Source organism: Candoia aspera, chromosome 2, assembly GCF_035149785.1.
Source record: "Candoia aspera isolate rCanAsp1 chromosome 2, rCanAsp1.hap2, whole genome shotgun sequence".
Taxonomy (NCBI): domain Eukaryota; kingdom Metazoa; phylum Chordata; class Lepidosauria; order Squamata; family Boidae; genus Candoia; species Candoia aspera.
In genome coordinates this window covers 148,736,308-148,761,704 of record NC_086154.1, presented here as the reverse complement: position 1 = coordinate 148,761,704, position 25,397 = coordinate 148,736,308, and the positions used below count along the sequence as shown (strand labels likewise).

Sequence of the window (25,397 nt, the reverse complement as noted above, 5' to 3'; positions counted from 1 at the left end):
TACACATCATTAGAGTTAGAGAATTGCAATTATTCTTGCAAAAATAATATATTGCCAATGACAAAAAGCTAAGAAAGAATATTAGGAACCAATTGTTCAGATCTTTGAAAAGTAATACAATTTCCTGAAATACTTCAGAAGCAAAAAAAAAAACACCCAGAGAAATAGTAGGACCAATAGGTGAAGGCAGAAAAGTAGAAGTACGATTAAGGCAAGTGAGAAGAACATGAATTCTGTCAGTTTTCATTCCAGATGAACTTAAGAATCTTCCTTGGAGAATGCACCTTCAAAGATATGCTAAGCAGAGATGATCAGAGGGCTGATGATAATTGAAGGAGAAACTAACTGTTAATACCAACTGGGCTGCATATTATTTAACCAAGATTTCTTAATTTTAATATAAAGGTTTGAGCTAAAATGTATCACTTACAAAAAAAATATGGCATTTTCTGTATGTTTATAGAAAGCATTATTATGCGGAAGGTAGTTGAACATACCTTAGACAAACCGAGGAAGAACTAGCATGGATTCTGTAAGAGAAAAACCTTAGAATTCTGTGTCTCGAATGTGAAATTAGTGATCATCGAAAGATCATTGTGTACTTGAAACTTTCAAATGCTTTTCACAAAAATCTCATACCAAAGTTTATATCGAATGAGAGGGTATATCTTCCCATGCCTCAATATCTAGTTATAAAACTAGGAAAAATGCAAGAAATGGCACCAAAATGCTCTGTTAAATTTTAGAAATAAGGTATAGCAGAAATAAATAGGAAATAGCCAAGTTGACACCTGGATCTGGATTACGAAATCCCAACCATCCTGAAAAAGAGCTTCAAAAGAGTTTCTCGTAATCACACACTCTGGAATCCACTCCACGAGCTGTGGTGATAAAGCCCCCTTCTCTCCCCCTCTCCCCCAGTCCAGTGGCTTTTTAAAATTATTACATACATTCTTCAAGAACACAGCTGGTAAGACCTATCAACAGTGCAAAGTAAATAAAATTTAAATGTGTATTACAGGTGGGAGGTGATAGTTCACACTATGGACCAACTGTAAATGGAGCTTGTTTTGATCTAATACGGTAACTTGTTCTTGTTCTGGAACAGCACAGTTGGTAATTGTTTTCAGATAATCTGCAGGCTTCTTAACCGTTTCTGTTCCAATTACCAGAAAGGTGGGGGGATGGCAACTAAAGGCACAGGTACATGTGTTTCTGCCATAAATGTAAACACTTCCTCCAGAGAAGATGCAACTGTAATTAATACCAAGCTAGCATCTCTTAGGCGTTAAAGCCTGCTGCATACTTTTGACTGAAAAGCAGTTGATGCATATACAGACTGGTGTTCGTGCCCACTGAATCACCAAGCCCATTTTCTGTATTTCCTTATTTGGTTACAGGCTGGACAAAAACAGGAACAATGTGAGTACTTCCATTGAAGCAAGGGTTCAGTTTAATACCTGTGCTGTAGGCAGTACTCAGGATAATCCACTAAATTCTTTGCTAGCATTGCCTTCTATCTGTTCATGGTAGGGCTGGATTCTAACAAGGCTGGATCTTAAAACTATTTGTAACAGTGGGCTCACTGTGCATGGAAATGTTCTTCCTTTCACAAATTCACAATGGCCCTTTTCCATCTCATTTAGAAAATAAACTGGTATTTTATTTTCTGCTACATGCTTCTGCAGCATAGGGTTAATAAAATGATGGTGTTAATGTTGAAGGAAGCCCCACAGTTTTCCTTCTATGATGTGAGAGGATGGGATAGGGTTGGGAATGAATACTGTAAAAAATGAATCCTAAAGCCAAAGCCTTTGCAATTAGCACTGGTCACCTTTCCATTTCAGGAAACAGCCAGTGAGCCCTGGTCCTGCAAACCCCTGGAATTAGCCTGGACACACCACACCACACACTTTGTTAGCAATAGTGTTGTCCCCGCAATCTGGAGGAAGCAAAGAGGTTTTTCCCCATCTCTGGATCCATTCAGCTCTTGCAAAGAGTCCACTGGAATGTCATTCTCTTCCGCCAAAGATTAGGTTAAAGCCTCTCTCTGCCCACTGTCTTCCACCCAGCTCAGCTTCGAGGTGGAGTTCGGTGCCCTGCCCATGGCTTGGAGTGGTGGCGGTGGTGGTGGTGGCGACGGCGGCTGCTGCTTTGGGAGTGGTGGGGACTATTGGTAGTCCAGTTCAAAGAATGCTGAGCAGGTCTGTACCAGTTGGACTGCTGTTCGGAGCCCCACAAGCTAGGTCCAGCATGGGACTGGTGGCCACTCTGGCTGTGCTGGATGACTTGAGCTCTGTAGCTCTCACAAATACCCAGGGTGGGTGCCTCTTCAGAGGTGATGGCCCCCTCCAGCAAAGCGCGCGGAAGGACATGCAGACGAAGCCGCCGCAGTGTGTGGCGAAAGCGATTCTCGGTGCCTATGCATTGGTAGAGCCCACTGTCAGAAGGCATCACTGGGCCTAAAAGCACACCCTGAGGGGTTTGAAGCAGTACGCGGTCCCGGGGCAACTGGGAAGGAAAGAGCATGTGACATAATTAAAATTACTTTGCTTTTTAAATTCACATTTTACACAGCTGTTTCACTAGTCAGTGGCCTGGTCTGCATAAGCCATAATGCAGTTGGTTTTGGCGTAATACATTGTATGGACCCTGCCAGTCAGATGACAGGTTCTGTGAATGCAGTAAAGCTTCAGCTGCCAACTTCAACATCCATCATAAGACAGTGACTCTAAACTTTTTTTAAAAAATAAAGGGCCCACTGTGTGATCAGTTGAATTTCAAGTTCCCAGAGTCTCAGCAGACACAGTATGAGGCTATGTGCAGTAATGTTTAGCAAGACTTACCACTTTGCGTTTGGTAGAATCATCTGTGTGCATAAGCCACTTGATGGTCGCATGGGGAGATCGGGGTTCACACTCTAGAAATACACTTCCTCCTTCTAGTCCGTACTGAATCTGTTCACTTAATTGCTGTTCTGCTGTGATGGGGGTGGGGGAACCGGGAGGGGAACAGGATTCCTTGAGTTCTGAGACCCCACTGCATTTCAGTAAATGCTGGAAGTAGACAGCCTGCTAAGCACAAGTCTGGCTTCCAACAGTTGTTGCTGTAAAAATATTTAATCTAAGAAACCCAGCAGCTATCACCAGATTTCTGCTGAAATTAACACAATAGGATTTAAATTCTCATTTTTGACTCTCATTTCTAAAGTGCTGTACTACTACAATGTGCCACTTACAGTCTTTCAACTCTTACCTGGAAAGAGAAAACGAAATTCAAGGATTTCTCCCAATTTGATTACAGTAAAAAAGTGCTTGTAGGAAATGGCCCTTGAATGCAGCGGACGTTATCAGAACCTGTCAAGGTAGAAGCCCTGGATTGTCCTGGTCAGAGCAGGTCAGGACAACCTGATAGTTATTTACTTTTTAAAAAATGTGTGCAGAGCCAAAGCAGACTCCTGGTTAAACTTTAAAGTACTTCAAAGGCAAGAAGAAAAAAGTTTTGCAATACAGCTCTTAGTTCCTTGCTGGCGTCTGTGCTCTCTCGGGCTGATGGGAGTTGAAGTCCAAAACATCTGGAAGATATTAACAATGTAATCTATCCAGGACCGCTTAGAAGTAGGCCCCTTTTCATTCCACAGGACTCTGTGAGGAGAGCATGTCCACAATTACAGCCTTACAGGAGCATATAGTCTCGCTAGACATCTTCATTTTCTTTCCCGGTCCTTTTTTAAGTGTTAGTAAAGGAGAGTGATACGGGTTCAGCCACGTAAAGTGGGGTTGCCTAAGTGGTGGCCTGCATGTCCAGTGGGGAACTTGTACAAAAAAGGCGGCATGCTCCCTCTGAGGTCAGTAAGAGGCTTTTGCTTTTTTTCCGCTGATCAGCTGTGGCAGGGGGGAACAGTTTGGGTGGGGGTGGGGGTTGGTTAATAGTTGAACAGATACATGTATGTGAGAAGCTGAATATGCAGTGTGTGTGTGACAGGGCTGGATAAACAAACAGTTGAGAGAGGGGCAGAGTATATGAATTAATATGTGAGTATGGCTTTGGATTCACCCACTGTTGGCCTTAGGAAGGTTGCTCATAAAGAAACGCAATCTAGGATAAGGGAACAGTTTCTTAACCCAAGCCACAAAATTATAATCTCTGTTAAAAACATGATATAATTGTAAACTATCAGGAAGAATGCCTTACTAGGTGCAGCCCTTCTGTTTGCAAAACTGCTACTAAGCTATCCAAGGAGCCTAAAGAAACACACAGGCAAGCCATGTGCCTTTTGATTTAGAGCTTTTATCCGTCTCCATGGAGGTTAAGTTACCAAAACATAGGACAGTAGGAAAGATGCGCTGGAGTTGAGATCCGCTCCGTATACTTGTCTTGGCTGGCTACAGAAACATCTGAAACTTCCCAATCTAGCCAAGCATCTGAAAGAGGTCGCCTAGTCAGCAGAAGCCACACTAGATGCGTTGTAGGGAGATAAACACTAGAGCTACTGCTGGATTTTGCACTATAATGCACGGTTCACCCTTTCTTCCTATACAGATTTAGGTGGTAGTCCTCTGACACAATACTAATAGAGATGGTTTGTGTGAAGTCTTCCAATTAATTATCCCAATAACCAGAATGATTTTTTAGGCTACATACAGTTCCCGGGTTCCCCAAGAGAATGATTTCCTTGAGTTTGTCTAGCTGTGGTAGGTACGTACAGTACATCTCGGTGGGTACCACTTCTGTGTTGCTGTACAATTTTACTTTTCCAATTAGGGGAGAAACGATATATGATCCTGAATTCAGAAACTCTAAACAGATAAAACCCAAAATGTGATTCTGCCCTTTTGGAGGTCAAAGATAAGAAGAGAAGAAAACCCCAGAGAAAGGCTACTATGAAACAGACTTCAAAGAAAATGTAGAGATCACACTAGTTTTCCCAACCTGGTGCCCTTCAGACATTGGTGTCCGATATTTTCTGGGACCCTGAGGCCCTCTTCCATCCAGATCTCTAATCTCTGGAGTGGGGGAGACAGTGAACAACCATGACCAAAGATACCACGCTTCACAAAGCAGGAAGAGGCCCATTACTAACAAACGAATGCAGGAAAGTCTAAGATAGTGAACTCCAGCAGTAAATGTCAAGGAGCTGTCATCTAATTATAGCCGTACAAAATCTATGTATCCACCCCTCAATAAATGTATGAAAATAGCGTAGGGGGAAAAGGCACAGGAAGAGCTAAATTAAAATATAGTACTTTTACCCAGATAAACCTTATTTCCCATTGTACAATCTTACATCCTTTTCCAATATATGCCTGGCCAATCAGACATGAACTGATCTCCTGGTTTCTGTTCCAGTAGCCAGCCAAGCTTCTGCTGTTAAAATGCCTTTATGTTCCGCTAGTGTGCCTAGCCGTCAGTAGAAGAACAGCAACACCTAGGAATTCTTTGTCATCACCCAACACTTCCATGCTCCAGAGAGGAAAATAAACAATTTGAAAATAATCAAAAAACTTGTGTAACTTAGCTAGCAATACCTAAATTAACTTTCCAATCTAATAGCTTCCAGATGTGTTGACACTACAGCCTCCAGTACCTTCAGTTATTATGACCGTTGCTAAATCAAGCTAATAATGTGTATTTACACCGTATCATTACAGCTAAGGATATATTGTACACCGCCCAGAGTTGCTTTGTGTGAGATGGGTGGCCATATAGATATGATAAATAAATAAATATAACACTAGCTTGCATTGCTGGTGGAACAAGTTGACACAAACTTTCTCCATCCATGGAACTGTATTGTTTTTGCAACTCACTACAAATTATCCTGTTCTAAGGAGCCTCAGTCCTGCTTTCTCTTTCTAGAAGAATCGATCTTACATCATACTTCCCAAGAGGTCAATTAAATTCTGCTCCTGCCTCAGTATGAGGCTGTCCTTTAGTAATGAATGCTGGAAAATAAGTGCAATTCCACCTTATAAATCTCCATTATATTTAATATTCTAACTACAAACTTTCTTTCCCCTTCCAACTTGGGAATAACACAAGCCTTGAAATCTGCCTAATATAACAGTTCAGACAAGTGATTCACCTAGCCAGATATTATCTACTAACTGGCAGCAACTCTCCACATTGCATTATCATCATGTATCTCCTGATACTTCTTAAAATAAGAAATGCCAAGATTCCTTTTGGCATCCGAAGTAGGTATCTTTTCCACGGAGCTATGGCTGTAGAGGTAGTCCTCAGTTAACGATCATTCATTCAGTGACTGTCCGAAGTTACGATGGCACTGGACAAGGACACTTATCGCTGGTCCTCAAAGTTGCAGCCATCACAGCGTCCCTGTGGTCACGTGATCATTATTCAGGTGCTTGGCAACTGGCTCGCACTTATGATAGTCACAGCTTCCAGCAGTCACCTGATCGCCATTTACAACCTTCACTGCTGGCCTCCAACAAGCAAAGTGAATGGGGATTCACCTAACAACCACAGCTGGAACTGCTGTCGTAAGTTGGTGCAGTCACATGACATCGCACTTAACAACTGCATCACTTAGTGTCAGACTTCCTGATCCCAATTACTGTCGCCAACCAAGGAGTACCAATACTTCTATTATTACTTCTATTAAGGCATAAATTCTGCAGATCTGTGCTGCAAAAATCCAGAGGACATGCAACGAATTAGCATTTTCCATGTCTTTTTGCTGTCATCTAGCGAACACTTGGATTTTTGCAGCCCAGATTTGATAGCCTTGCTGTTACTCCTCATTTAAGAAGAAAATCTGACTCGAGTTGCAGCAGCCCAACCTTACAGGTAAGTTTTCTTTAGACCTTAACTTCACTGCCATCTTTGCAGCATTTCCTCCAAAAATGCTGACCAGTAGATGTCCTAAACTGAGGAACTGATGTGAGCAAAACTTGCCTTTTGATCCTCCGCGGAGCAGTCTTCCTATGCTGGACTGTTCCTGAGGCTGCTAAATTACTTCTGTGTCCATTATAAGAGAAACACAATGTTGGCTGGCGAGTAGACACTGGCGACCATTCACAGGAAGGCCCTGGAGAGACTTACCCTTGGCATTAAAGCCACGGCACTGCCTCAAAGGATCACCATGCTTGATGTCCTGGCGTCGGCTCCTCCTGCTCAGAGACAAGAGATCAAACTTCCTCCATTTCCCACTCTCTTTCCCGCACAGCAACTGAGGATATATCTTATTCACAACAAATACAATGTGATTACTCCCCACATGTTTCCTCTTTATGACTTGATGGTAGCTTTCAGGGGAGCTCCACCCCATCCTCTTGTCTTCAGAGCAACTTTTGTGCATAATGATCTTGTTCACACACTTGCTAACTGAGGAAGGTCAACAGCTGAGGCAAACAGGAAAACCCAGTCAAATGACCTAGGCAATTAATCCAGAGAGGATTGGTTTTAGCTCCAAGCATGAGCATGAAATTGTAATTTGTGACAGCTGGAAGAATCTAGAAAATCCAAGACATTACAGGATCTCTTCTGCTGCCAGCTCATGGAGGTGGTAAGGCTATCACGATCAACCACACTGCAGGAACACAGCCGCTGATGAACAATGTTACTTTCAATCTCAACAAAGGGAGCTTTCCCCAATAGATCATGTCATGCCTCTGGATAATTCCTCATTGGAGGAAAAAGAGGAGGAAGACCCTCAGGATGTGGAAGTTTTAGAAATGTGGTAAATGTCTCAGTGCCAGTAAGATGGAACTGCATCAAGCTCTAAAAAGCATCAACGTTTATTGGGGTAGCCTAGAAACATAGTGCTTGTCTTAGAAACTGAGTTTCTTGAGAATATGAAAATTGGAGACTTTGATTATCCACAGCTTGGCTTAGGTAGAATTTCATAAATACATGCATTCATATAAATGTAAGTTTTCTTTTTCAGTCCCTCCAAAGCTTACTTATACTGCATATACAGGTTGTACCAAAAATCAGGCCCCATGGACAATGTATTATATAAATTACAGTGAATGTTTGAATTGGTTGCCATTTTCTTCTAAATGCTACCGTATTCATTTGATGCATGACCTTTGAACATTCCTAAGTACGGTAACATTTTCTCTGAAAAAAAATTAATAGAACATATTGTGATTGGCCTAGGGGGCCTGGCCTATATATGTGTGGGTGTGTGTATATCACTATATAAACAGATATCTACATAGATAGATAGAGATATAGAGATATAGATGATAGATAGAGATATAGATATAGATGATATGATATATAGATAAATAGATATAGATAAATACACACACACACACACGTTTCCTGTTTCAGTCAAAAGAAGAACTCAAGCAGCTTTCTGACTTGCTGTGCCTGACCTCCTCTTTCAATGGACTGACTCTAGATTCTGTGGTCTTGAACTGACTCAACCTTTTCTTGCCATGTGTACAAACCTGCCTTGACTCATGTCTCTGTTTATCCATGCATGACTTAAAGTCTGTCTCATGATTACACTCTAAGTTTAACCCTCTGCTTGACTGCTCTGCTTTCTCTTCCTGTCAGCCACCCAACAGGGCAGTGCCACCTCAGTGAAAAGTCGAAGCGACCACCTCCTAGATCAGTCTGGGAGCAGATAATATCCAGGCCAAGGAGTCAGGATTGGTCTTGCCACATTCTGCTTCTCACAGGCAATTGACTAGATAAGACTGCCCTTTTCACTCCCTTCAACGTTCACCATGGTTCTGGCCATCTCACTGGGACATGCAGAAATCCATCCTGGTTGGCTCTGCTTCCAAACTCTGCAAGGTGCATTAGCATTTTTAGAAACTTACCTTTTGGCTGTGTGACTGTAGCGGGCACAACGTTGCCCATCCCATGCGCAATAGGGGTCCCGGGCCAGACAGCAGTCAGCACAGGCTTCACCATACTCCCGGCATCGATGCAGGCCCAACTGGGAAACCCCCATGTCGGACGAGACATACAGCTGTTGCTATGAAAAGGAGGAGAAGGGAATAAATCCAGGGCTTTAGCTACTTATCTGCTATCCCCAGACCCCTTTGCTTCTTATGAGCTGAAAGCAAGGCTACAGAATGCCATGCTCCCTTCCCCTGAGAAGCAACTCTTATACAGTACAGTAACCCTTTGGGTATCAGCACTCTTGCAACCGGAATGCTCATGCCCTACTTAATTCCTTGGCAATATATATCCTGAACAACCACCTACTCGCTTTGAGGATATCCACAGTGTCTTCACTGGAGCTGGTACCTATAGAGCAACAATAGGGGGAAAAAACCTTGATAAGAGCAGAAATGGAGGTGGTTAAACAACCATAACAAGGGGAAGTCATGACTGGGCTGTCTATTTGCTCACCCTGAACACCTCAACTTCCTCCAGAGTCAGTTCTTCCAAGATCCCTTGTTCCTTGGGCAACACAATCACCTTTTGCACGGTACCTTGGTCTGGAGAGAGAAGATGTAAGCATTAATTGGACAACACTCATGCCTGCTCAGTAAAGGGCATGTGACCCCAGAGACCTCTAGGACAGCCTTTCTCAACGTTCTGACCCTGGAGGAACCCTTGAAATATTTTTCAGGCCTTGGGGAACCCCCTGCACATTCAGGGGCAAATATAGGCCAAAGTTACAAAATTATTATATTTGTTTCATGCGTAGGCCTGTATACAAGCATTAACAGTGTTCTTAAACTAAAAATAAAGAATGAAACTTACCTCTTTAATGTGAAGTTGCCTGAATTTGAAATAATTTTTTAAATAAATTGTGATCTCCCAGGGAACCCCCAGTGACCTCTCACAGAGCCCTAGGATTCCATGGAACTCTGGCTGAGAAACCCTGCTCTAGGAGCTGATCCATTTCTGAGGGCAATTAAGATATTGCTGTTTACCTTCAAAACCCCTTCCTGTATGGAAATCGAAGGAAAGTTTGTTTTCATGTCAACTTGCCTGTGTGTTGAGATCATCCAGGAAACACCTTCCCCCTAAATATCTGTCATCTGATATGGGGGGTGGGAAGCAAAGGAACATGGGGACTATTTTACAGTGGGCTGACCTTCTATAGAATTCCATTCCCCAGAAAGCTGTAGATCTTGATTGCCAGGCACTTCCTTGTCCCCAAAATTTTTGAAGATTTTGAGCAATAATGATTTATGTCAGATGGGAATTCAGTGGAGCTTATTCTACACTTGAGGCAGTTAATAGCATATTTAGCTATATTCCCTGGAGTATTCCCCCCAGTACTTGCTCAGAAGTCTCTTTGCCCCTGCCAATAACCTCATAGATGTCCCATCCATCCTGCAGAGAAGTGCCTTTTCCTGGGCAAAATTCAGTGCTTTGCTCTCTGTGGTTTTAGAAAGGAAGAATTTTCCTTCACAGGATAGTCTTTGTTCCTGTCCTTGGGTTCTCGTGCTCTGTTGTAATACCCATTCTATCAAGTTGGGTACCTTAATTTAATTCTCCTGCTTGCCAACTGTCCTATAGTTTGGATAAGGAGAACATAACCTTTCTACTAGCTGATTTGTCAACTGAAATTTCTAGAAAAGTTGCCAACTTCCGCTTAGTTGCTATAAGGGGCCTTGTGGTTTAACTACAACCTGCTAATCTAGAAGCTAACTCTGTCATAGCTGCTGGAATAGCTTCCACTGTATCTCACACTGTCTGATCAACTAGTAATTTTTTAATTGGGTGTTTTTCTTCTATTCTGCTGTTGGGTGAATTGAATCTGGAGGATGGATGGATGGATGGATGGATGGATGGATGGATGGATGGATACATACATACATACATACATACATACATACATACATACATACATACATACTTAGATAGAGATACAAAGATACACAGTTGGGTATAGATGATAGACAGACAGATGATAGATAGATGATAGATACAGTAGATCATAGATATTTGGTCTGACTGTAAATACTTTCTATTATTATTCTCATTATTATTAGTTAGAATCCAAAAGTAACCTAGATTACAACCTTTTTGCCTTTTAGAATGAGAAGCTAAAAAGTGAAACAGGCCAGCACCACAATCTTAGCTGTCCCCTTGTGGAGCTGAAAAGTGAAATCCACACTGCTTGACGTACCTGTGCCAAGGAAGAGCACCTCGTAGCGTCCATCCACTGCATCCACAAGATCCACAGCCAAGGTGGTGAAGCTGTAGGGGACATTGGTCCTCACCAGGAGAGGACGGCGCTGCAGGGGGTACACTGCATGGAACATCAGAGGATGGGCCCGCACAAAGGTTACCAGCTCATCAGAAAACTCACGTGTGGAGCGAAGGCCTGGGGTGAAAGTTCCTCCAGGGCACTAAAAAAGAAAAAGATCCAGTAAAGTTATAACTGGAATAAAACTAGACAATTAGGATTCGGGCTTTCTTTTCTTCCTTGCTTTATTCAGAATCCAGTAGAAATCCACAATTAGTAGTCAGCCAAGAAGTTACTGGAAGTTTACAGAATGAGAGGAAACAGGAAATGAAATCTTGAACCCCTGGGGAGTAAGATGTTTGGGACTCACGGCTCCAGGGCGAGGGTAGGGCACACGTCCTGTGTATGGCCCCCACTGGTAGTTGTGTCCTTCCTTGTGGGCAAAGGGCCCATTGAAGACAGTGCGGATGTCAGCCATGGAGTAAACACAGACTGCCGAGCCACGGAACACTGACCTTGGAGAAGAGCGGTAAAGCCAGAAGGGCAGTGGAGTGATGCCTGGATCTCCTGCACAGGCTAAGTCAACCTCCCCACCCCCATCACATGGGTTTTACTCACCCCAGTGTGGAGAAGACCCCATACAGCAAGGGATGCTTCTCATCCTGAGTCGGCAAAAGGAAAACGTCACCTGGGGGAAGGAAACAAACCAGTCGAGGACCTTGAGGGAGATGTGTGCATGATTTGCAGACAAAGCACTGGATACTATCTCCCATCTATTTCAGTGCCATGCCTTGAGGGTTATCTTCCCCAACCTGGAACTCTCCAGATGCGTTGGGACTGCAAATGCTCCAAATCCTCAGCTGGCACGAGAAAGTCATTTTAAGAGCATACCAAAGAAACAAATGAAAGAGAAAGGCCTTGAAATAAGTTGCTGGCTTTTTTTGTGAATGGCCATTTCACATACTGGATTCAGGGGCTGATTATAAAATGGCCAGAACCAACAACACAGCCAAATCCAAAGGGGCGCTAGACTATATTGGCTTGAAGTTATGCATCTGGGCCCACAACACTTAGAACAGAAAAGACTTTCAGAATGGCCATAATGCACTGATGCTAGATTTCAGTGGCTATTTTTTTGTCACTGGTTAGAGCATAGCCCATCTTTAGGTCCTGCAGCTGGAATCTCTCCCCAAACCTTAGGCAGAATTTTTGGCTCCCATCCTTTAACAACCCTCCCCCACCTCACTCACCAAGTCCCAATTTTCTCTTCAAGGGTCATACCTTCATCATTGTCACTAAACCCAGAACCTGTCCCCTCTCTCCCCAGAATAAAAATCCCTCTGTCCAAAACAAGGGCTCACGCAGCTCATCAAAGAAAGTCTCCACGCCATCCTCTCCAATCACAGAGCACACAAGCCGAGCTTTAAGGAATGTTGTCCATTTGTTCAACAAGGAGCGCTGTCCTCCATCGTCATTCTGGAAAAAGCAAGGGATTTACTAGGACCCTGAGATCCCTCAGTGCACAGATGCACAAACCCTGAGAAAAGAAAGACACAGAATCACCGCTGAGCGGCAAGGTGGCCAAAACATCTGTTTACACCTGGGAATTCTTGCACTATCCCAGCCTGCAGGATGGTAGCAGCAAAAATAATGCTGAATCAGGGTACAGGGCAGAGGAAGCCCAGTAGGACAGCCTTCTCCATCCTGGGGCTGCTAGATGAACTAGCCAGCATGGGTCAGTTTGGGAAAGGCTACCTTCAGGCTTGGTGCAGATCTGAAGACTTCAACTGAATACCATGGGAGGCTTTAACCCTAAAGCCAAGATGCACAATCTTGGCATGTGGTCTCCAAAACCCTTGGTTCTTCCAACAGCTGTCACCCAGCTGCAATGTGTAATGTGAGCAAAGAGGGGAATTATTAAAAGATGAAGAATCACCATGTTATAAATATTTAATTAATTAAATTTAAATTTAATTTAATTGAAACATATATTTCATTAAATCAAATTTAGTTTTGATCCTGGCCCCACCTAACTTTTTACACGTGGTTGCTAGCATGCCTAAGGCTGAATTCCTTTGGCTGGAACAACTGCTCACCTTTGATCTAAAATCTCCGGATTAAATATTTTTTTTGCGACTTCTCACCACCGAGAGCTATGCCAAGAGGACCACAGGGCTCCAGGGAAGATCTCATTTCCTCTTCTAATTGTGGACCCTGGGCCTCGCCAGGGCTGCACAAGCCATTTGGCTGCGCAGAACCATTTCAGCCCTTCACAATGCCTGCACTCCTAAGAACTCACCATAAATTGCAACACAGCAGCTGCTCTCTCACCACACTGTAGGGCTGCACTGGCCATTCTTTCACTTGCCAGGAAAATTTAAAATCTACCCAGAAGTTCTCCAGCACAAGCCCTTATGAAAAGAAGGGATGATTTTCAAGAGAATGTCCTGGTAGATTTTGTTCACAACTGTGTATCCCTTGGAGAGCAGAACGGCTGCATGCACACTTACCATCTATATGGCCCAAATGGTACGTGTGTGCTCTGCAACAGGCCTGGGACAAGTTTGCTTGCTTAAAAAAATGTACCTCCATGTGTTTTCCCCTCGCCCCAAACACCTTTCCATCTACCTCCCCACAAGGGCCACTTAGCCTGCTTGGTCCTCCCTGTTCAGCTGCAGTTGGTTCTGTTCACCCTTTATTTTTCCCTCTCCAAAGTTGGTTGGTATTTCCGCAAATCTTATCATGTGACACTTCTTGCTTATTTTTCAGGGAACTCTTTTGCGTTTCCATCCCATCAGCACTTGCCAACTACGTTTGCTCTTAAATATCCAGCCAGGCACATCAGAGAGGGAGGCTTACATGCAACAGCCACTTATTCTTAGTATAGAGTGGAAGCAGAACTTGATTTGGTTCCCAAATCAAACATTCCCCTGGACGTTTTTTAGGATCCCCAAGTGGAGCGTCAGCTCTGCAGCAAAGTGCACCTCAAGCAGCAGCTCTCCGTCGCTCTGTCCTCCTCGTCCCAGGGGGTGCCACCCCCACCCCCCAGCAAAGGTTTCCTCTTGTAAACCCCACTTTAGGCCCTGCTCACCAGGCACACCCGTCCCACCCGAGCGAGTACGGCAGGCCCCACGGCACCCTCCAGAGCTTTTTCACGGAAAAAGAAGTAGAGCTTGTCATCGTTGTGGTCGGAGCTGTCAGGAATGACGTGGGCTTGGAGGAAAACGGGGTCTGAGGAAGGGGAAAAAGAGATGCCATTGCCTGGGCTCACCACTAGAGGGGGATTGCAAGCACTCTGGCTTAACCCTGAGCAAACTTTGGGGAAGGGCTGCTTCCCCTTATACAGCAAGTCTGAAGTATAAGATCGCATCACCTTGGTACTGTTCATCTGCAGTTACTACTTTCTCCTATGCCTTGGGGTACTTTTGCCTGCAGAGTAACAAACTGGGGCCTAGAGGCTACAATAGAGTGGAGGAGAGAAAACCAAGTTTGCAGGCTTTGGCTGTGTGGCAGAGGTGTTCCACTGGCAGCAGACTCCATCAGTGTAAGCAGCACCCCCAAGCCATGCCTTGCAGCCAAGGTGGTCACCGGAGTACAATTTTTAATGCAATAGAAGCAGCATTAAAGCAGTGGGGGAGTAATCATATGAACTGCTTGCAATGCAATATGGTTCTCCTGCTCCTGCCCACTTTTTGGATTGTACTGACTGCGCGCCAGTCAAACAAGAGCTGCCTTCACCCTGGAAAAGTTGCCCTCTCTTTCTCTGGGCAACAGGCAAGTCCACAAATCTCCTGGCACTATCCTGGTGTTATCATTCCCCCTGCTCCCATGCTGCATAGGACACTTGCACTGTAGGAATCCACCCTCTTGTGCATTATCCACAACGGTCTATTATCTCATCATCCAATTCAATTTTCCCGTTGTTTTTCTCTAGCTGGTGTTTGGCTTCCTACCATAGAGCCAGCGGGAATCATGCTGCTCGGTGCGTACAGCTGGGCGCAGCCCCATGGTTCGGAACAAGGCGGCATCGGTGCCCATGAAATCCACGTGAACCCCAGCATACAGTGTGTTATCTGGGGAGGGGGGAAGGAAGAAGAGGAGCAGTGGAGCGTCAAAAGGGTGTCAGCATGTGTAGCCATGACCAGGGAAACTCTGCAGGTGGACAAGAGCAAGATCTGGAGTTTTGGGAACATTAAAATACAGGGAGACACCTTAGGCTTTGTCAATAAAACCTACCCTAACAGCACGGGTATCCTTGGGGGCGGGCGGGGGGAATGACACAGTGTGTGTGTGTGTGTGTGTGTGTGTGTGATGATGTCGTTCACACAAAGGCCACAATTTATGTACCTGCATCAGACATTGTGATATCAGGACATATTGGGGGCATTTAAGTTGTGATATCATCACAGGCGTGGCATCATTTGAGCATCATTGTGGCTTCTTATAGCTGCTCCTGCCTACAGGCACGATCTTGCCAGGGCATCAGACAATGGTACAGCTCAGCCCTGCTTCCCCCAATCCTTTTAACTGAAATGCCAGGCTTGAACATGAGACCTCAGCCATCCCAAGCATTTCTGTGCAATTAATGAAAGCTTCTCTTGCAGGACCCTTCCCAAGGGCTCTGTTCCCCTCCAATCAGCTGTTTACTTCCTACAGCCCTGATAACAAACGCAAAAGCGACAAAGATCAGATAGGAGCTATAGATAGCAGGGTTGTGCAGCGATTCAGATTCAAAGGAAACCTACGATTCAGAGAGCACACGGACACACACACAGCACATGTCAGCAACTGCTTAAACCAGTCACAGTCTTTTTGTGGGATCATGTGACAGCTACAGAGGGCAGCCGTGCACCCCCAAGAAAAAGCAGGTTTGGTTTATCAGCTGTGCATTGACACAGTCTCCACAGTGGCCAAAGTGCAACAGCATGTGGTCATGTACAGGTGCTGCCAGATGGATGGATGTACAGCAGCATAGTTGTACTTTATAGGCTAGCAACACTTTATCCAACTCAACTCACTCAAAGCTACTTACTGATCAGCACAGCCATGCTGGGCTGCCGGGGGTCATAAGGACATTTCCCCTTGCCTGGTTCCAGTGAATGAGGCACTATGCGGAACAGGTATTCCTGCAGAAGGACAAATGGGGAGAAGACCACAGGACCATTATCATGGAAACCTACTCTGGATTCAAGTCACTCAGAACTGAACTCACTTTCAGAGTTGGGGTTCCAATCCCCCCTTCCTCTTCTGTCTTTGACCTGCCCTCTTTTCCTGACCACCCACACCCCCCTTCATAGAAATACAGAAGCTACCTCATATCAAGGCAGACCACTGGCCCACTGAGTTCTTCATTACTGTCTTCTGCACTAACTATCTTTCTCTGAAGATGCCAGAGATTGAAAATAGAGGGGTGTCTTCTACCGCTAAGCTATTCTATGGTTCTTTTCCAGCAAGAAGGGATTTGGTTATGGGTCATTTTTCTTACTTCAGAGCGCCAACCACGGTTGATAAGGATGCAGACTGGATGATAAGCCCCTGTTCCACATGCATAGAGATGAGTACGGTTCAAGGGCTCCATAAGCCGTATGTAGTTGAAACATTCACCCTACAGGACATGAAGAAGTAAGAAGTTTCCCAGGGAGGAGTTAATACCATCTCCATTTTTTTTTTTAATCTTCCCTCTTCCCAGGAATACACAGATAAGGATCCTGGGCTATGTAGGATCAAAAGATGGCAACTGGGACAAAACCCAAAACAACAATTTCCCCTCTAGAGATGCATGAAATCAGACAGCTTCTGGTCACTCAAAACCAACACGTTTCCAGTTCACAGAGACCTGATGCGCTGAAGCCAAGCCAAAAAACACACTAGATACAGGGTAACAGTGAAAGAGCAGACAATCGCCACTCACTCTCTGCCCTTTCCCTGCCAAGCGACACTCATTCTCCTGGTTTGGTAACGCTGGCCAGTGGATCTGAAAAGAGAAAGAGGGAAAGAGAATGAAAGGATGATGGTCTTGAGATGCCAGATCTATTCCTACTCCTTTTGGCTTTCTTGTTTCTCCAGCCATTTGCCACTGGCTTTTCTTAGTTTGAGCTACAACCCAATGAACCCTATCCACCTCGCAAGGTATGTACGTCCACCTATCCCACTGCACTATTTGCCTTACCCTATTGCATCTGCAGACCCAACCCAAGGCAGTTAACAACCACTGTAGAAAAATGTTGGCCAAGATGAACATCCTGAACTGGTCTAGCAGGACTTTTTCCAGACTTACAATTAGTGGCTCCTTGTTGATGTTGTGAAGATCCAAGGCCACCAGGAAATCTCGTGCCCCCAGGTAGAGACGTTCCTGGTCTTGGTCCACCAACAAGATGCGATAATCACTTGTGTTAAAGTTGAAGCTGAAAGGACGAGCAGTGCGGGTCTCCAACAATTCTGTGGAGAGAGAGCTTCAGAGTCAAGTGCCAGGCTCACAACCTCCTACTTCTGAGGAGTAGGACACCATTTACACACTGACAAAAAGAGAGGTCAGGCTTGCCCGGAATGTGTATATTCATTGAAATGCATTTTTAGGAATCATTATTTAAGGTGAACTTTGGTAATCTTACTATAGTGAGGAAGACTATAACTGGGTAACTCAATCTGCTGCCCAAATACTCATCACTGATGGGCAACTCCAAGGCCTCCTCGTACTTCCTTCCTATGACTCTTTTCATCTGACCTAGGTGCAAAAAGTCCTTTTACAAAGGCTGCCTTCTTACAGACAACTCTCCCCTGACCACCCTTCCAAAAGAGAACTGTCCTCTGTGGCAAATTTCCCCTACCCCACTGTTCACCTGACCATACCGAAGACAAGAACCTGGAGTCCTAATCTTCCTTTTTTCTTACCCTTTCCTCCCTCCCCATGTGCATAGAAAGGGCAGCAACTGGATCATGTTAATCCATGTGATGGGTGGGGTGGGCTGGCCTGGCTTGGGCTGAGCTCAGGGGGTATTTTGGTCCCTTGAAGTGGCAAAGGCGGAGCCAACGTGGGTGAGGGGGGTGCTCAGCCGCCGGTACAGCAAAGAGTCTAAATCCCCCAGCAATCCCCCAGCCACATTCCACAGGCACAGATCAGAGAGCGATGTTGTGAACTTCCCACCTGTGGTGACCTTGGGGACAAGGCCAGAGGACACCAGCCAGTCCCAGTTTTGCTCTGTAGTCAAGTCTGGGCAAGAATTCAGAGATCAGGGACCAAAATTGGCCTAATCCCTCTAAGCAAGTGGGCTAAAGCCAGGAAGAAAAGCAGATTTCCAGGAGGTCAAAGAGGAACAGATGGGGGGAGTGATGGGTCTGCATGGATGAGGAATTAAAGTCAAATTAAACAACCAAGCCCAAGAGCAGAATTGCAGGACTCTGACCAATCTCTCCTCTCTCTGCCCAGTTCAGTTGACATCTCCCATCTCTCCTCTGGAAGCTGGGAAGGAACTCTGGAAACCTGATGGAATTCCCCAGGCATTAACACATGGCAGGTGGGAGACTATCATGCTCGCCCCAAGAAATAATGGCAGTCTGCCCCATGGCAACATGCCCAGGGGGTCATACTGTGTCATGCATACAACCCAGTTTTGATATACAATGACCATTATATAACACTGGGGGAATATAGCAGTGGCATAGATCTCTTCCAGGAATGCACACACAGCCTAGCAACACTAGATTATCAGGTGTCCTAGAGAGTGATGGAGAATGAATCAAGTCCTTCAAGGCAGAACATCTGCAAAGCATCTTCGCAACCTCCCTCTTGCTCCCGCATCCATTTATCACCAATGGAATGCTGATAGTGAAGACAGAGGTTTACTGGATGTCAGGTGAAGGTCTCACTCCCCTAATTGACTTGTCTGGGAAAAATACACAATCCAGGTGCAACTGCTACACCATCAGGATTGTGGGGGCAGAAATCACTGGCTTCTTCAGTGGTATGGGGGGAAACAATCTGCCCACAAGATTTTTCATAGATTCCATCTGGAATTTCCATACCCAGAACAAGTCCATTCTGTTGCAAACAAGGAAGCCTTTGCGTAGGATTATGCCTTGGCAAAAATGGAGCCCCTGGGGCCCACAAACCCCTCATTCTTCTATCTCACAGGACCCCACACTTGCAAAGAGGGAGGGATAGCATTTGGAGGAGCCAACAAAAAATCAGAAGATGTTAAAACCATCTCTCATCATACAAGCAGATTGAAGGAGGTTGTGGCTAGCAAAAGCATTCAATGTGCAGTATGTGCCTGGGATGTACAACTGGTCAGCACATTGAACTTTGGCACAATGACTGAAGCTCTTCGGGCTTAAAGTACCTATTTTACCCTTAGCCCCACATTCTCCCTAAAGAAGTATCCAAAGCAGGCTGAGTTCTGCTCAAACCAATAATTGCTTCTGCAGCCACAGAACAGTAAGAGTGACTTATGTTTCTGTGTTATTTGAAGGGTGAACAAGGTAACAATGTACAGATTAGTCTTACTATTGAGCAAAGGGAAACAACCTCAGGTAGCAAATTGGGTAGGAGGCGAAGGAACTCTTTAGATATTCCCTTACGTAGAGAACAGAACCAAGTTGCCCTGTCTCCTAACCTTAGGTGCCTTCTGCTAAGAGGGAGATGCTGTCCCATCACTAATTCTGAAGTGAGATTCAGCAGCTGGTCCAACTGTTTCTGTAGATGGAAGGAGAGGGTGCCATGTTATATCTTGGGCCAGCCTTCTTGCTGCTAGAGCTTTCAGTAGGAGAAGAGAGTTAGTTATTATCTCCTCGTACTTCCTACAATAACCCAGTAGAGGAAGTCAGGATTATTATCCTTCATACTGCAGAGGGGAGATGGGTGGGCAGGGCCTGTCCAGGACATTTGGTCACCGAGAGGGACCTCCCTGGCTCATCCCATTATCCAGAAATGGAGCAGGGCGGCAGCTGATGGTGCTTTCAACACTGGAAACAGGTAGCATTTCCCATTGCACCAAAGGGCAGCAGCACCAAAAGAGCTCAGGAGTGCGTCCAGGGCAGGTTGTATGCCCTATCACCAGCTCAACCCTCCGATCCTTCCCTCTCTTCCCTCTAACTCAGCACCTGCAGGTCCAACTGTCTACATGAAGAACCAAAGCTGAAAGAAAATGGCTCGGCTAAAGCTGAGCATGTTCCTGGCAAGGGCGAGGATCAACCAGAAAATAATTCATTCTGTTTGCCACTGCCCTCCACCTGTTTCATAGAACGAAAAAGCACGGTTATTTTATCTGGCAGGCCTTGGGACTAGAGAGACTCCTGATTTATAACAGCGACTGCAGGGCCCTCTCAAAGACTCTGCCGTGCTGTAATAACAAAAAGGCCTGCCCCTTACAGAGCCCACCTAACCCAAACACGCTCCCTGTATGTGGCAGACCTGTGGCTAAGCCACACCGGACATGGTCACAGAGCCCCGTCATTGTATCTGCCACCACCATCTCCAAAACCCAGAATAATCCACCTGACGAGCTACGGACTGTGGTGAAGAACTGCCCCTGGAGGGCACCTGCCTCCCCAGAGAGCTCAGACCAAACTTCCCACCAGAAACCCTCCTGCCAGGGTGGCATGCAACCCGCCCAGTTCCACAGAAGACCCACGCCCCAGACACCTGCACTAGTTGCCTCTCCCTTAGGGTCCAGGTACGTTACGTCCACAAGCCTAGGCAAACCCATAGGTGTAGGCCTCCTCACCCACCCAGGCGCATGCACATGTGCAGAGAAACCAGAGTGATGCCTGGAGCTTTGCCTTTTTTGGCCAGGCTGCTGCCGCCCAAAATAATGAATTGTCCTTTGGCCAAGGCTCTCACTGCCTCTTGGTGCACCCCCCTCCCTTTCACATGTACACATGAGCTACATTTTCGTAGTTGAAGAAAAGGACGATGAAGCAACTGTAGTGAGAACAGCAGCAGAGTATCTATAGCCGGGGACGTGGCATGCGCACCCCAGCCATCACACTCCTCTCCAACCCAAGCGCTCCCTTCCCCTTCCCCACAATGTGCTTTGGGAAGGGGAATCCATCCGTGTTCTAGTCCCTTCTCTGTATGGCATGCTGGGTATTTTAAGCCCTTCTGGGAAATCCTTTCCCCTGTGGCTGGCAAGTAATTAGATCCCGGAATCCCCAAGAGCAGAGAGTGTAGGGGGAACCCAGCAAGGTCACAGGATATATATTTTTGTGGGGGAGAGAAGGCTTACAGAAGCAGAGGAGGAGGCAGAGGGACCCACACATGATGGTATGATGTGCCTACACAGCAGTAACACATACACACACACCCCTGCACAAAAACACAAACCATCCAGGCAATCGTTCTGTGTTTTAGCAATACAGAAACATGCAAGGGTGTGACTCTATGATGACAGCCACATCAAATTGATGCGTCCATCATGGGCAGACAAGCTGCTTTGATTGGCTGCCTAGGGTCCACATGGCTAAACTGCCCATGAAGGTGGTTCTGCACCAGTAACACTCTCCAGCACCACAGGGTGCTTAAATCCATACCACAATGCCACGGAGAAACTCTATAACCTAAAAACGGCCTTTTTTTAAATGTACAGTTGGCCATCTCAGTTCAGAAATCTGTTTGGGAATATGGGAGTTTGAAATAGTTTGTGGCAGTGTTTGCTGACGCAAAACTGGCTGTTTTTCAGGACGTACACAAGCAGTTGCTGAAACAAGGCTGTGTGCTGTTAGGTCTGTATCTGTTCCTGTTAGGTCTGACATAACACAGCCACTGGAACCCATTGCCATTACCATAAATAACATTAGAACAAAGAGATTAACGCATGGAAAACAGAGCTGTTACCCTGTTAGATATGACTGCAAACTTCCTATTCGACAACTAGATCTCCCACATGTAGCAGCTGACTCACTGAGAAGAAATTATTCTGCACTAGCGAATCTCCAAGGTATTTGGTTTGACACTATAGGTGGAAAGAATTCTTGGCAAAAAAGCAGATTATTGTTTTGATCCCAGCAAAGCAATTATTTTAACCTGACAGTCATCATTGGCTGTCCCACAAGGGTCCACTTGCAGCTGTGCTTTCAGAGATAAGAAGCACGCACATTCCCCTTTTCCTCCAAGTTGCTGGTGGTAGCGTACCTGGAGATTATTTCTTTTTATCCTCACAGCCTGTCTGTGGATCATGTTTGGCTGAGGCTGATTCAGTATCAACGGAACATTTTCTTGTGGTCCTGGGCCACCCCAGTCCAAGTTGGGGTGTCACAGTTGATTGCTCTGGGCACCAGTATCATGAGCCGAGCACCAGTACGACGTGGGAATAATTCCTTTCCCCATGGTAACAATCCATTCTTGGGACAGCCAAAATGTTTACTCAAGCTATCAGAGTGCATAGTTAAAATTACTAGTAAGCAAGTCATTGAGCCTTCCATAATCATGCCTTTTAGCATTAAACAGCAGCTAGCCAACCTTCTCAGAAAAACAGCTTAGTCCAATTTAAATGGGAGACTACAAGGAAATCCCAGGGTTGGCAGCGGCAAACCAGTCCCGCGTTGTTGCCGGGAAAACTACACGGAAACCTCCATGAAATTATCGGGAGTCGATGTCATCTTGAGGAAGACCTTAGTTTACTCTAACAATGTTACTTAGTTGTTAAAGTGCTGCTTTTCTTTCTCACAGGAAAGCCTCTTTTGAGGTGGAACTTGCTACAATACCCTCATTTCCAATCTTGAAAAGAAGGAAGGAAGGAAACCTAGATTTACGCCAGCCTTATGGAGAAATACACCCTCCACCATGTACCAGCCCTGCTGGGGAAATCATAGTCCAACCAATACATGATCTCTTGCTCAGCTAATGAAAACTCACGGTCATATACAGTAGTTTCACTGTTGTTTATATTTATTTATTTATATTTCAAATTTAGTCACCGCCCATCTCACTCACAGAGCGACTCTGGGTGGTTTACAACAAAAACAAAAATAAATCCTAATTAAAGATACAATAAAACCATTCTTAAATAAATATTACAATCCTTGAAAGATAGCCTTTCTCCAACTTATTTTCTTGCCTTTCTGTTTTTAACCTTTCAGAGTAATCTGCTGGTATGAAATCCCTTATCTAGGCTAACAGGCAGGCAGGCTGGCTGACAGGAGGCATATAAGTCTTTAAGAAACAAAGAGAAGAACAAAAATCAGAAGGTTGCACTTTTTCAGACTAATGAATTTTATTAGTCTGAAAAGGTGCTACCAGATTCTTTCTGATTTCTGAATACCACAAGGCTCTCCTACAAAAAGAAAATTGCTCCTTGTTCTGTCAAGAGTTGGGCTACGGATTGCCATGTCCCGCCCTTGCCTGCCCCAGTGCCACCTTGCAGCTTTCTCCCTTCTCGAAATACAGACATGCCCACACAGGAGAGCAGGCGCCGCCGCTTCCATCTGGAAGGCAAAGCACAGTCTTTCCTGGGGCTCCCCTGGGCGACTACAAGCCTCTCTTACCTTTGTAGGTGAGGTAGACACGGGGCGCTCCCGTCAGGCTGCTGTGGCTCAAACAGCAGCAGGAAAATAACAGCCCCAATAGCAGCAACGTTGCCCAGGGCACCATGGCGGGGAAATTCTGCAGGCACCTATGAGAAGAGAAAGGGTGATGCCCGGCTGGACCTCTCGAGAAAGGCTTGGAGCGACAGGGGATGTTGGAGGCAGAGACGCCGCGTTGCTGTAGGGAAGCGCTGGACGGGCCGGGGCCTAGAGGGCGCTGTGCGGAAGTAACCAAGATCAAAGTTCCCTTCCTCGCCCGTCCCACCGGGCCCCGGGCCAAGCAGCTGTAACCCGAGTGGCGGCCGCGGCTGATGGGCACTTCAAAGGTTCGCTCTCTCCCGACCAGCTCCCGAAGCTCCCCCGCCTTTCCTGCAGGCTAGCAGACCTCTGAAGTTGGGGCTAGAGAATGGGAGACCCTAGATGGGCTCTCCTCTACCACCACCACCCAAAAAAAAGAAAAGGGGAAAAAAGGCAGACTACCTTACCGGGCTCCGCCTGCATCGCTAAGAGCCCCCACTCCCTTGGAAAGAGCGACCCCTGCCGGGGTCCGACACACACGCGCTCAAATATAGGTACGGAACCAGAGCGGGGAGGATCCTTTAATCTTGGGACGGCCCCCTTCATTCTGAAGAGGGCACCGAGGCTCGAGCTGCCATTCTGGACGCAGGCTTGGGCTTTGCGGTGGCCTCCTGACGCCATCACTCTCAGTACAAGGGACGTAGGAACGGCAGCAATCCCTCCCCGCGCCCCAGCCGGGCTATAATCTTCCCCATGCCACAGAACAGGTGCCCGGGGACAATGCCAGCAGCAAGTCCTCCCTGCACCAGCGCAGCTCCGGGACTCGGTGCCAGCAGGGCCTGCCGGGGGCTTTGATCTGCTTGCCAGCCCCGCTTCTTCCTCTCCCACTCTCCCCGCCCCGGAGGGTGTACATGCGTGTGTCTCGGCGCGCTCGGTCCCGTCCTGTCTGCGACGTGCTGCGACCTGCCGCTTCCATACCTGAGCCAGGTGCAGCGAAGGGAGCAACGCAGACAGGGACATGGAGCCCAACTGGCCCCCGTCGATTGCCATCCATCCTCAGGCGCTCATAGACGCGACCGTCTGCTCAGCTCAGACACTTCGCCAAGCGCTCGCTCGCTCGCCCGCTCGGGCACTCTTCCCACCCTGGGAGGAGAGCACAGAGCCGAGCTCCGCGCCTGAGGGCAACTGCGACGCCCTCCTCGCCTTGCTCCATCCCAAGCCGTTAACTTCGGGGGTCGGGACTCTCCTGCCTCTGCTCCGCAGCTGGCGACATCTCCGCTAAAGTCGTCGGCGAACCCGGAGGCAGGCTTCCCCGGAGAGCAAAGCCCCGCTGAAACCTTGCCAGGCGTCTTGCCGGTTCACCGCGAAAAGGGCAGGGTTAAAAGGGAAGCCGAAGCGGCTTCCGCGGTGGCACCACCGGCAGCTTCAGAAAGGGCCCGGGAAATGTAGGGCAGGCTGAGTCTACGGGCAAAACCGGGAAGGGGGGCGGGCGGCAGAAATAATAGGGTAGCAAGATCACTGCAGCGGAAACGAGGGTCTGGAGCTGAGGTCGAACGGCCTAAGAGTGCAGGAGCAAAGAGATTCCTTACCACGCGTTGGCTCTCCGCTCCGAGATCAACTCCCCGGGTTTAGCTCCCGTCAGCTCTTTTTTCCTTCCCTGGGCTGTGCCCAGCAAAGTTTCTTCGGGATGTTCTTCCAGTACAGCGGGACATGCGGCCGTGAGGAGGGA

The 25,397-nt window shown here is 46.4% G+C and overlaps 1 protein-coding gene across 5 annotated transcripts; it reads right to left on the bottom strand.

The window, feature by feature from the left end:
- Positions 1–432: 432 nt before the first annotated feature.
- On the bottom strand, positions 433–23,979 carry LOC134490855 (semaphorin-3F-like). 5 transcript variants are annotated; one of them, XM_063294192.1, is made up of 17 exons: positions 23,612–23,955; positions 17,409–17,569; positions 17,043–17,105; positions 16,617–16,736; positions 16,164–16,257; positions 15,085–15,204; positions 14,223–14,362; positions 12,493–12,607; positions 11,750–11,819; positions 11,502–11,646; positions 11,072–11,294; positions 9,337–9,425; positions 9,190–9,231; positions 8,799–8,956; positions 7,066–7,133; positions 2,847–2,980; positions 433–2,511 (listed from the first exon to the last, which is right to left on the bottom strand). In XM_063294192.1, the coding sequence occupies exons 1-17, from the start codon at positions 23,715–23,717 to the stop codon at positions 2,074–2,076; spliced, it is 2,286 nt and encodes a 761-aa protein (XP_063150262.1). In that variant the 5' UTR covers positions 23,718–23,955; the 3' UTR covers positions 433–2,073. The 5 variants fall into 5 exon arrangements, with proteins under 5 accessions (XP_063150262.1, XP_063150263.1, XP_063150265.1 ...); XM_063294193.1 differs by having other exon boundaries at positions 2,847–2,977; XM_063294195.1 differs by lacking the exon at positions 15,085–15,204 and having other exon boundaries at positions 23,612–23,958.
- Between the last annotated feature and the right edge of the window lie 1,418 nt (positions 23,980–25,397).

Excerpts from the sequence above, each read along its gene's own strand:
- LOC134490855 (XM_063294192.1), bottom strand. The coding sequence starts at position 23,717 with ATGGTGCCCTGGGCAACGTTGCTGCTATTGGGGCTGTTATTTTCCTGC. Across the intron at positions 14,363-15,084 it reads TGATTCCCGCTGGCTCTATG|ACCCCGTTTTCCTCCAAGCC; the intron begins GTAGGAAGCCAA and ends CCCCTTCCTCAG. Across the intron at positions 11,820-12,492 it reads GACTTTCTTTGATGAGCTGC|GTGACGTTTTCCTTTTGCCG; the intron begins GTGAGCCCTTGT and ends TCCTTCCCCCAG.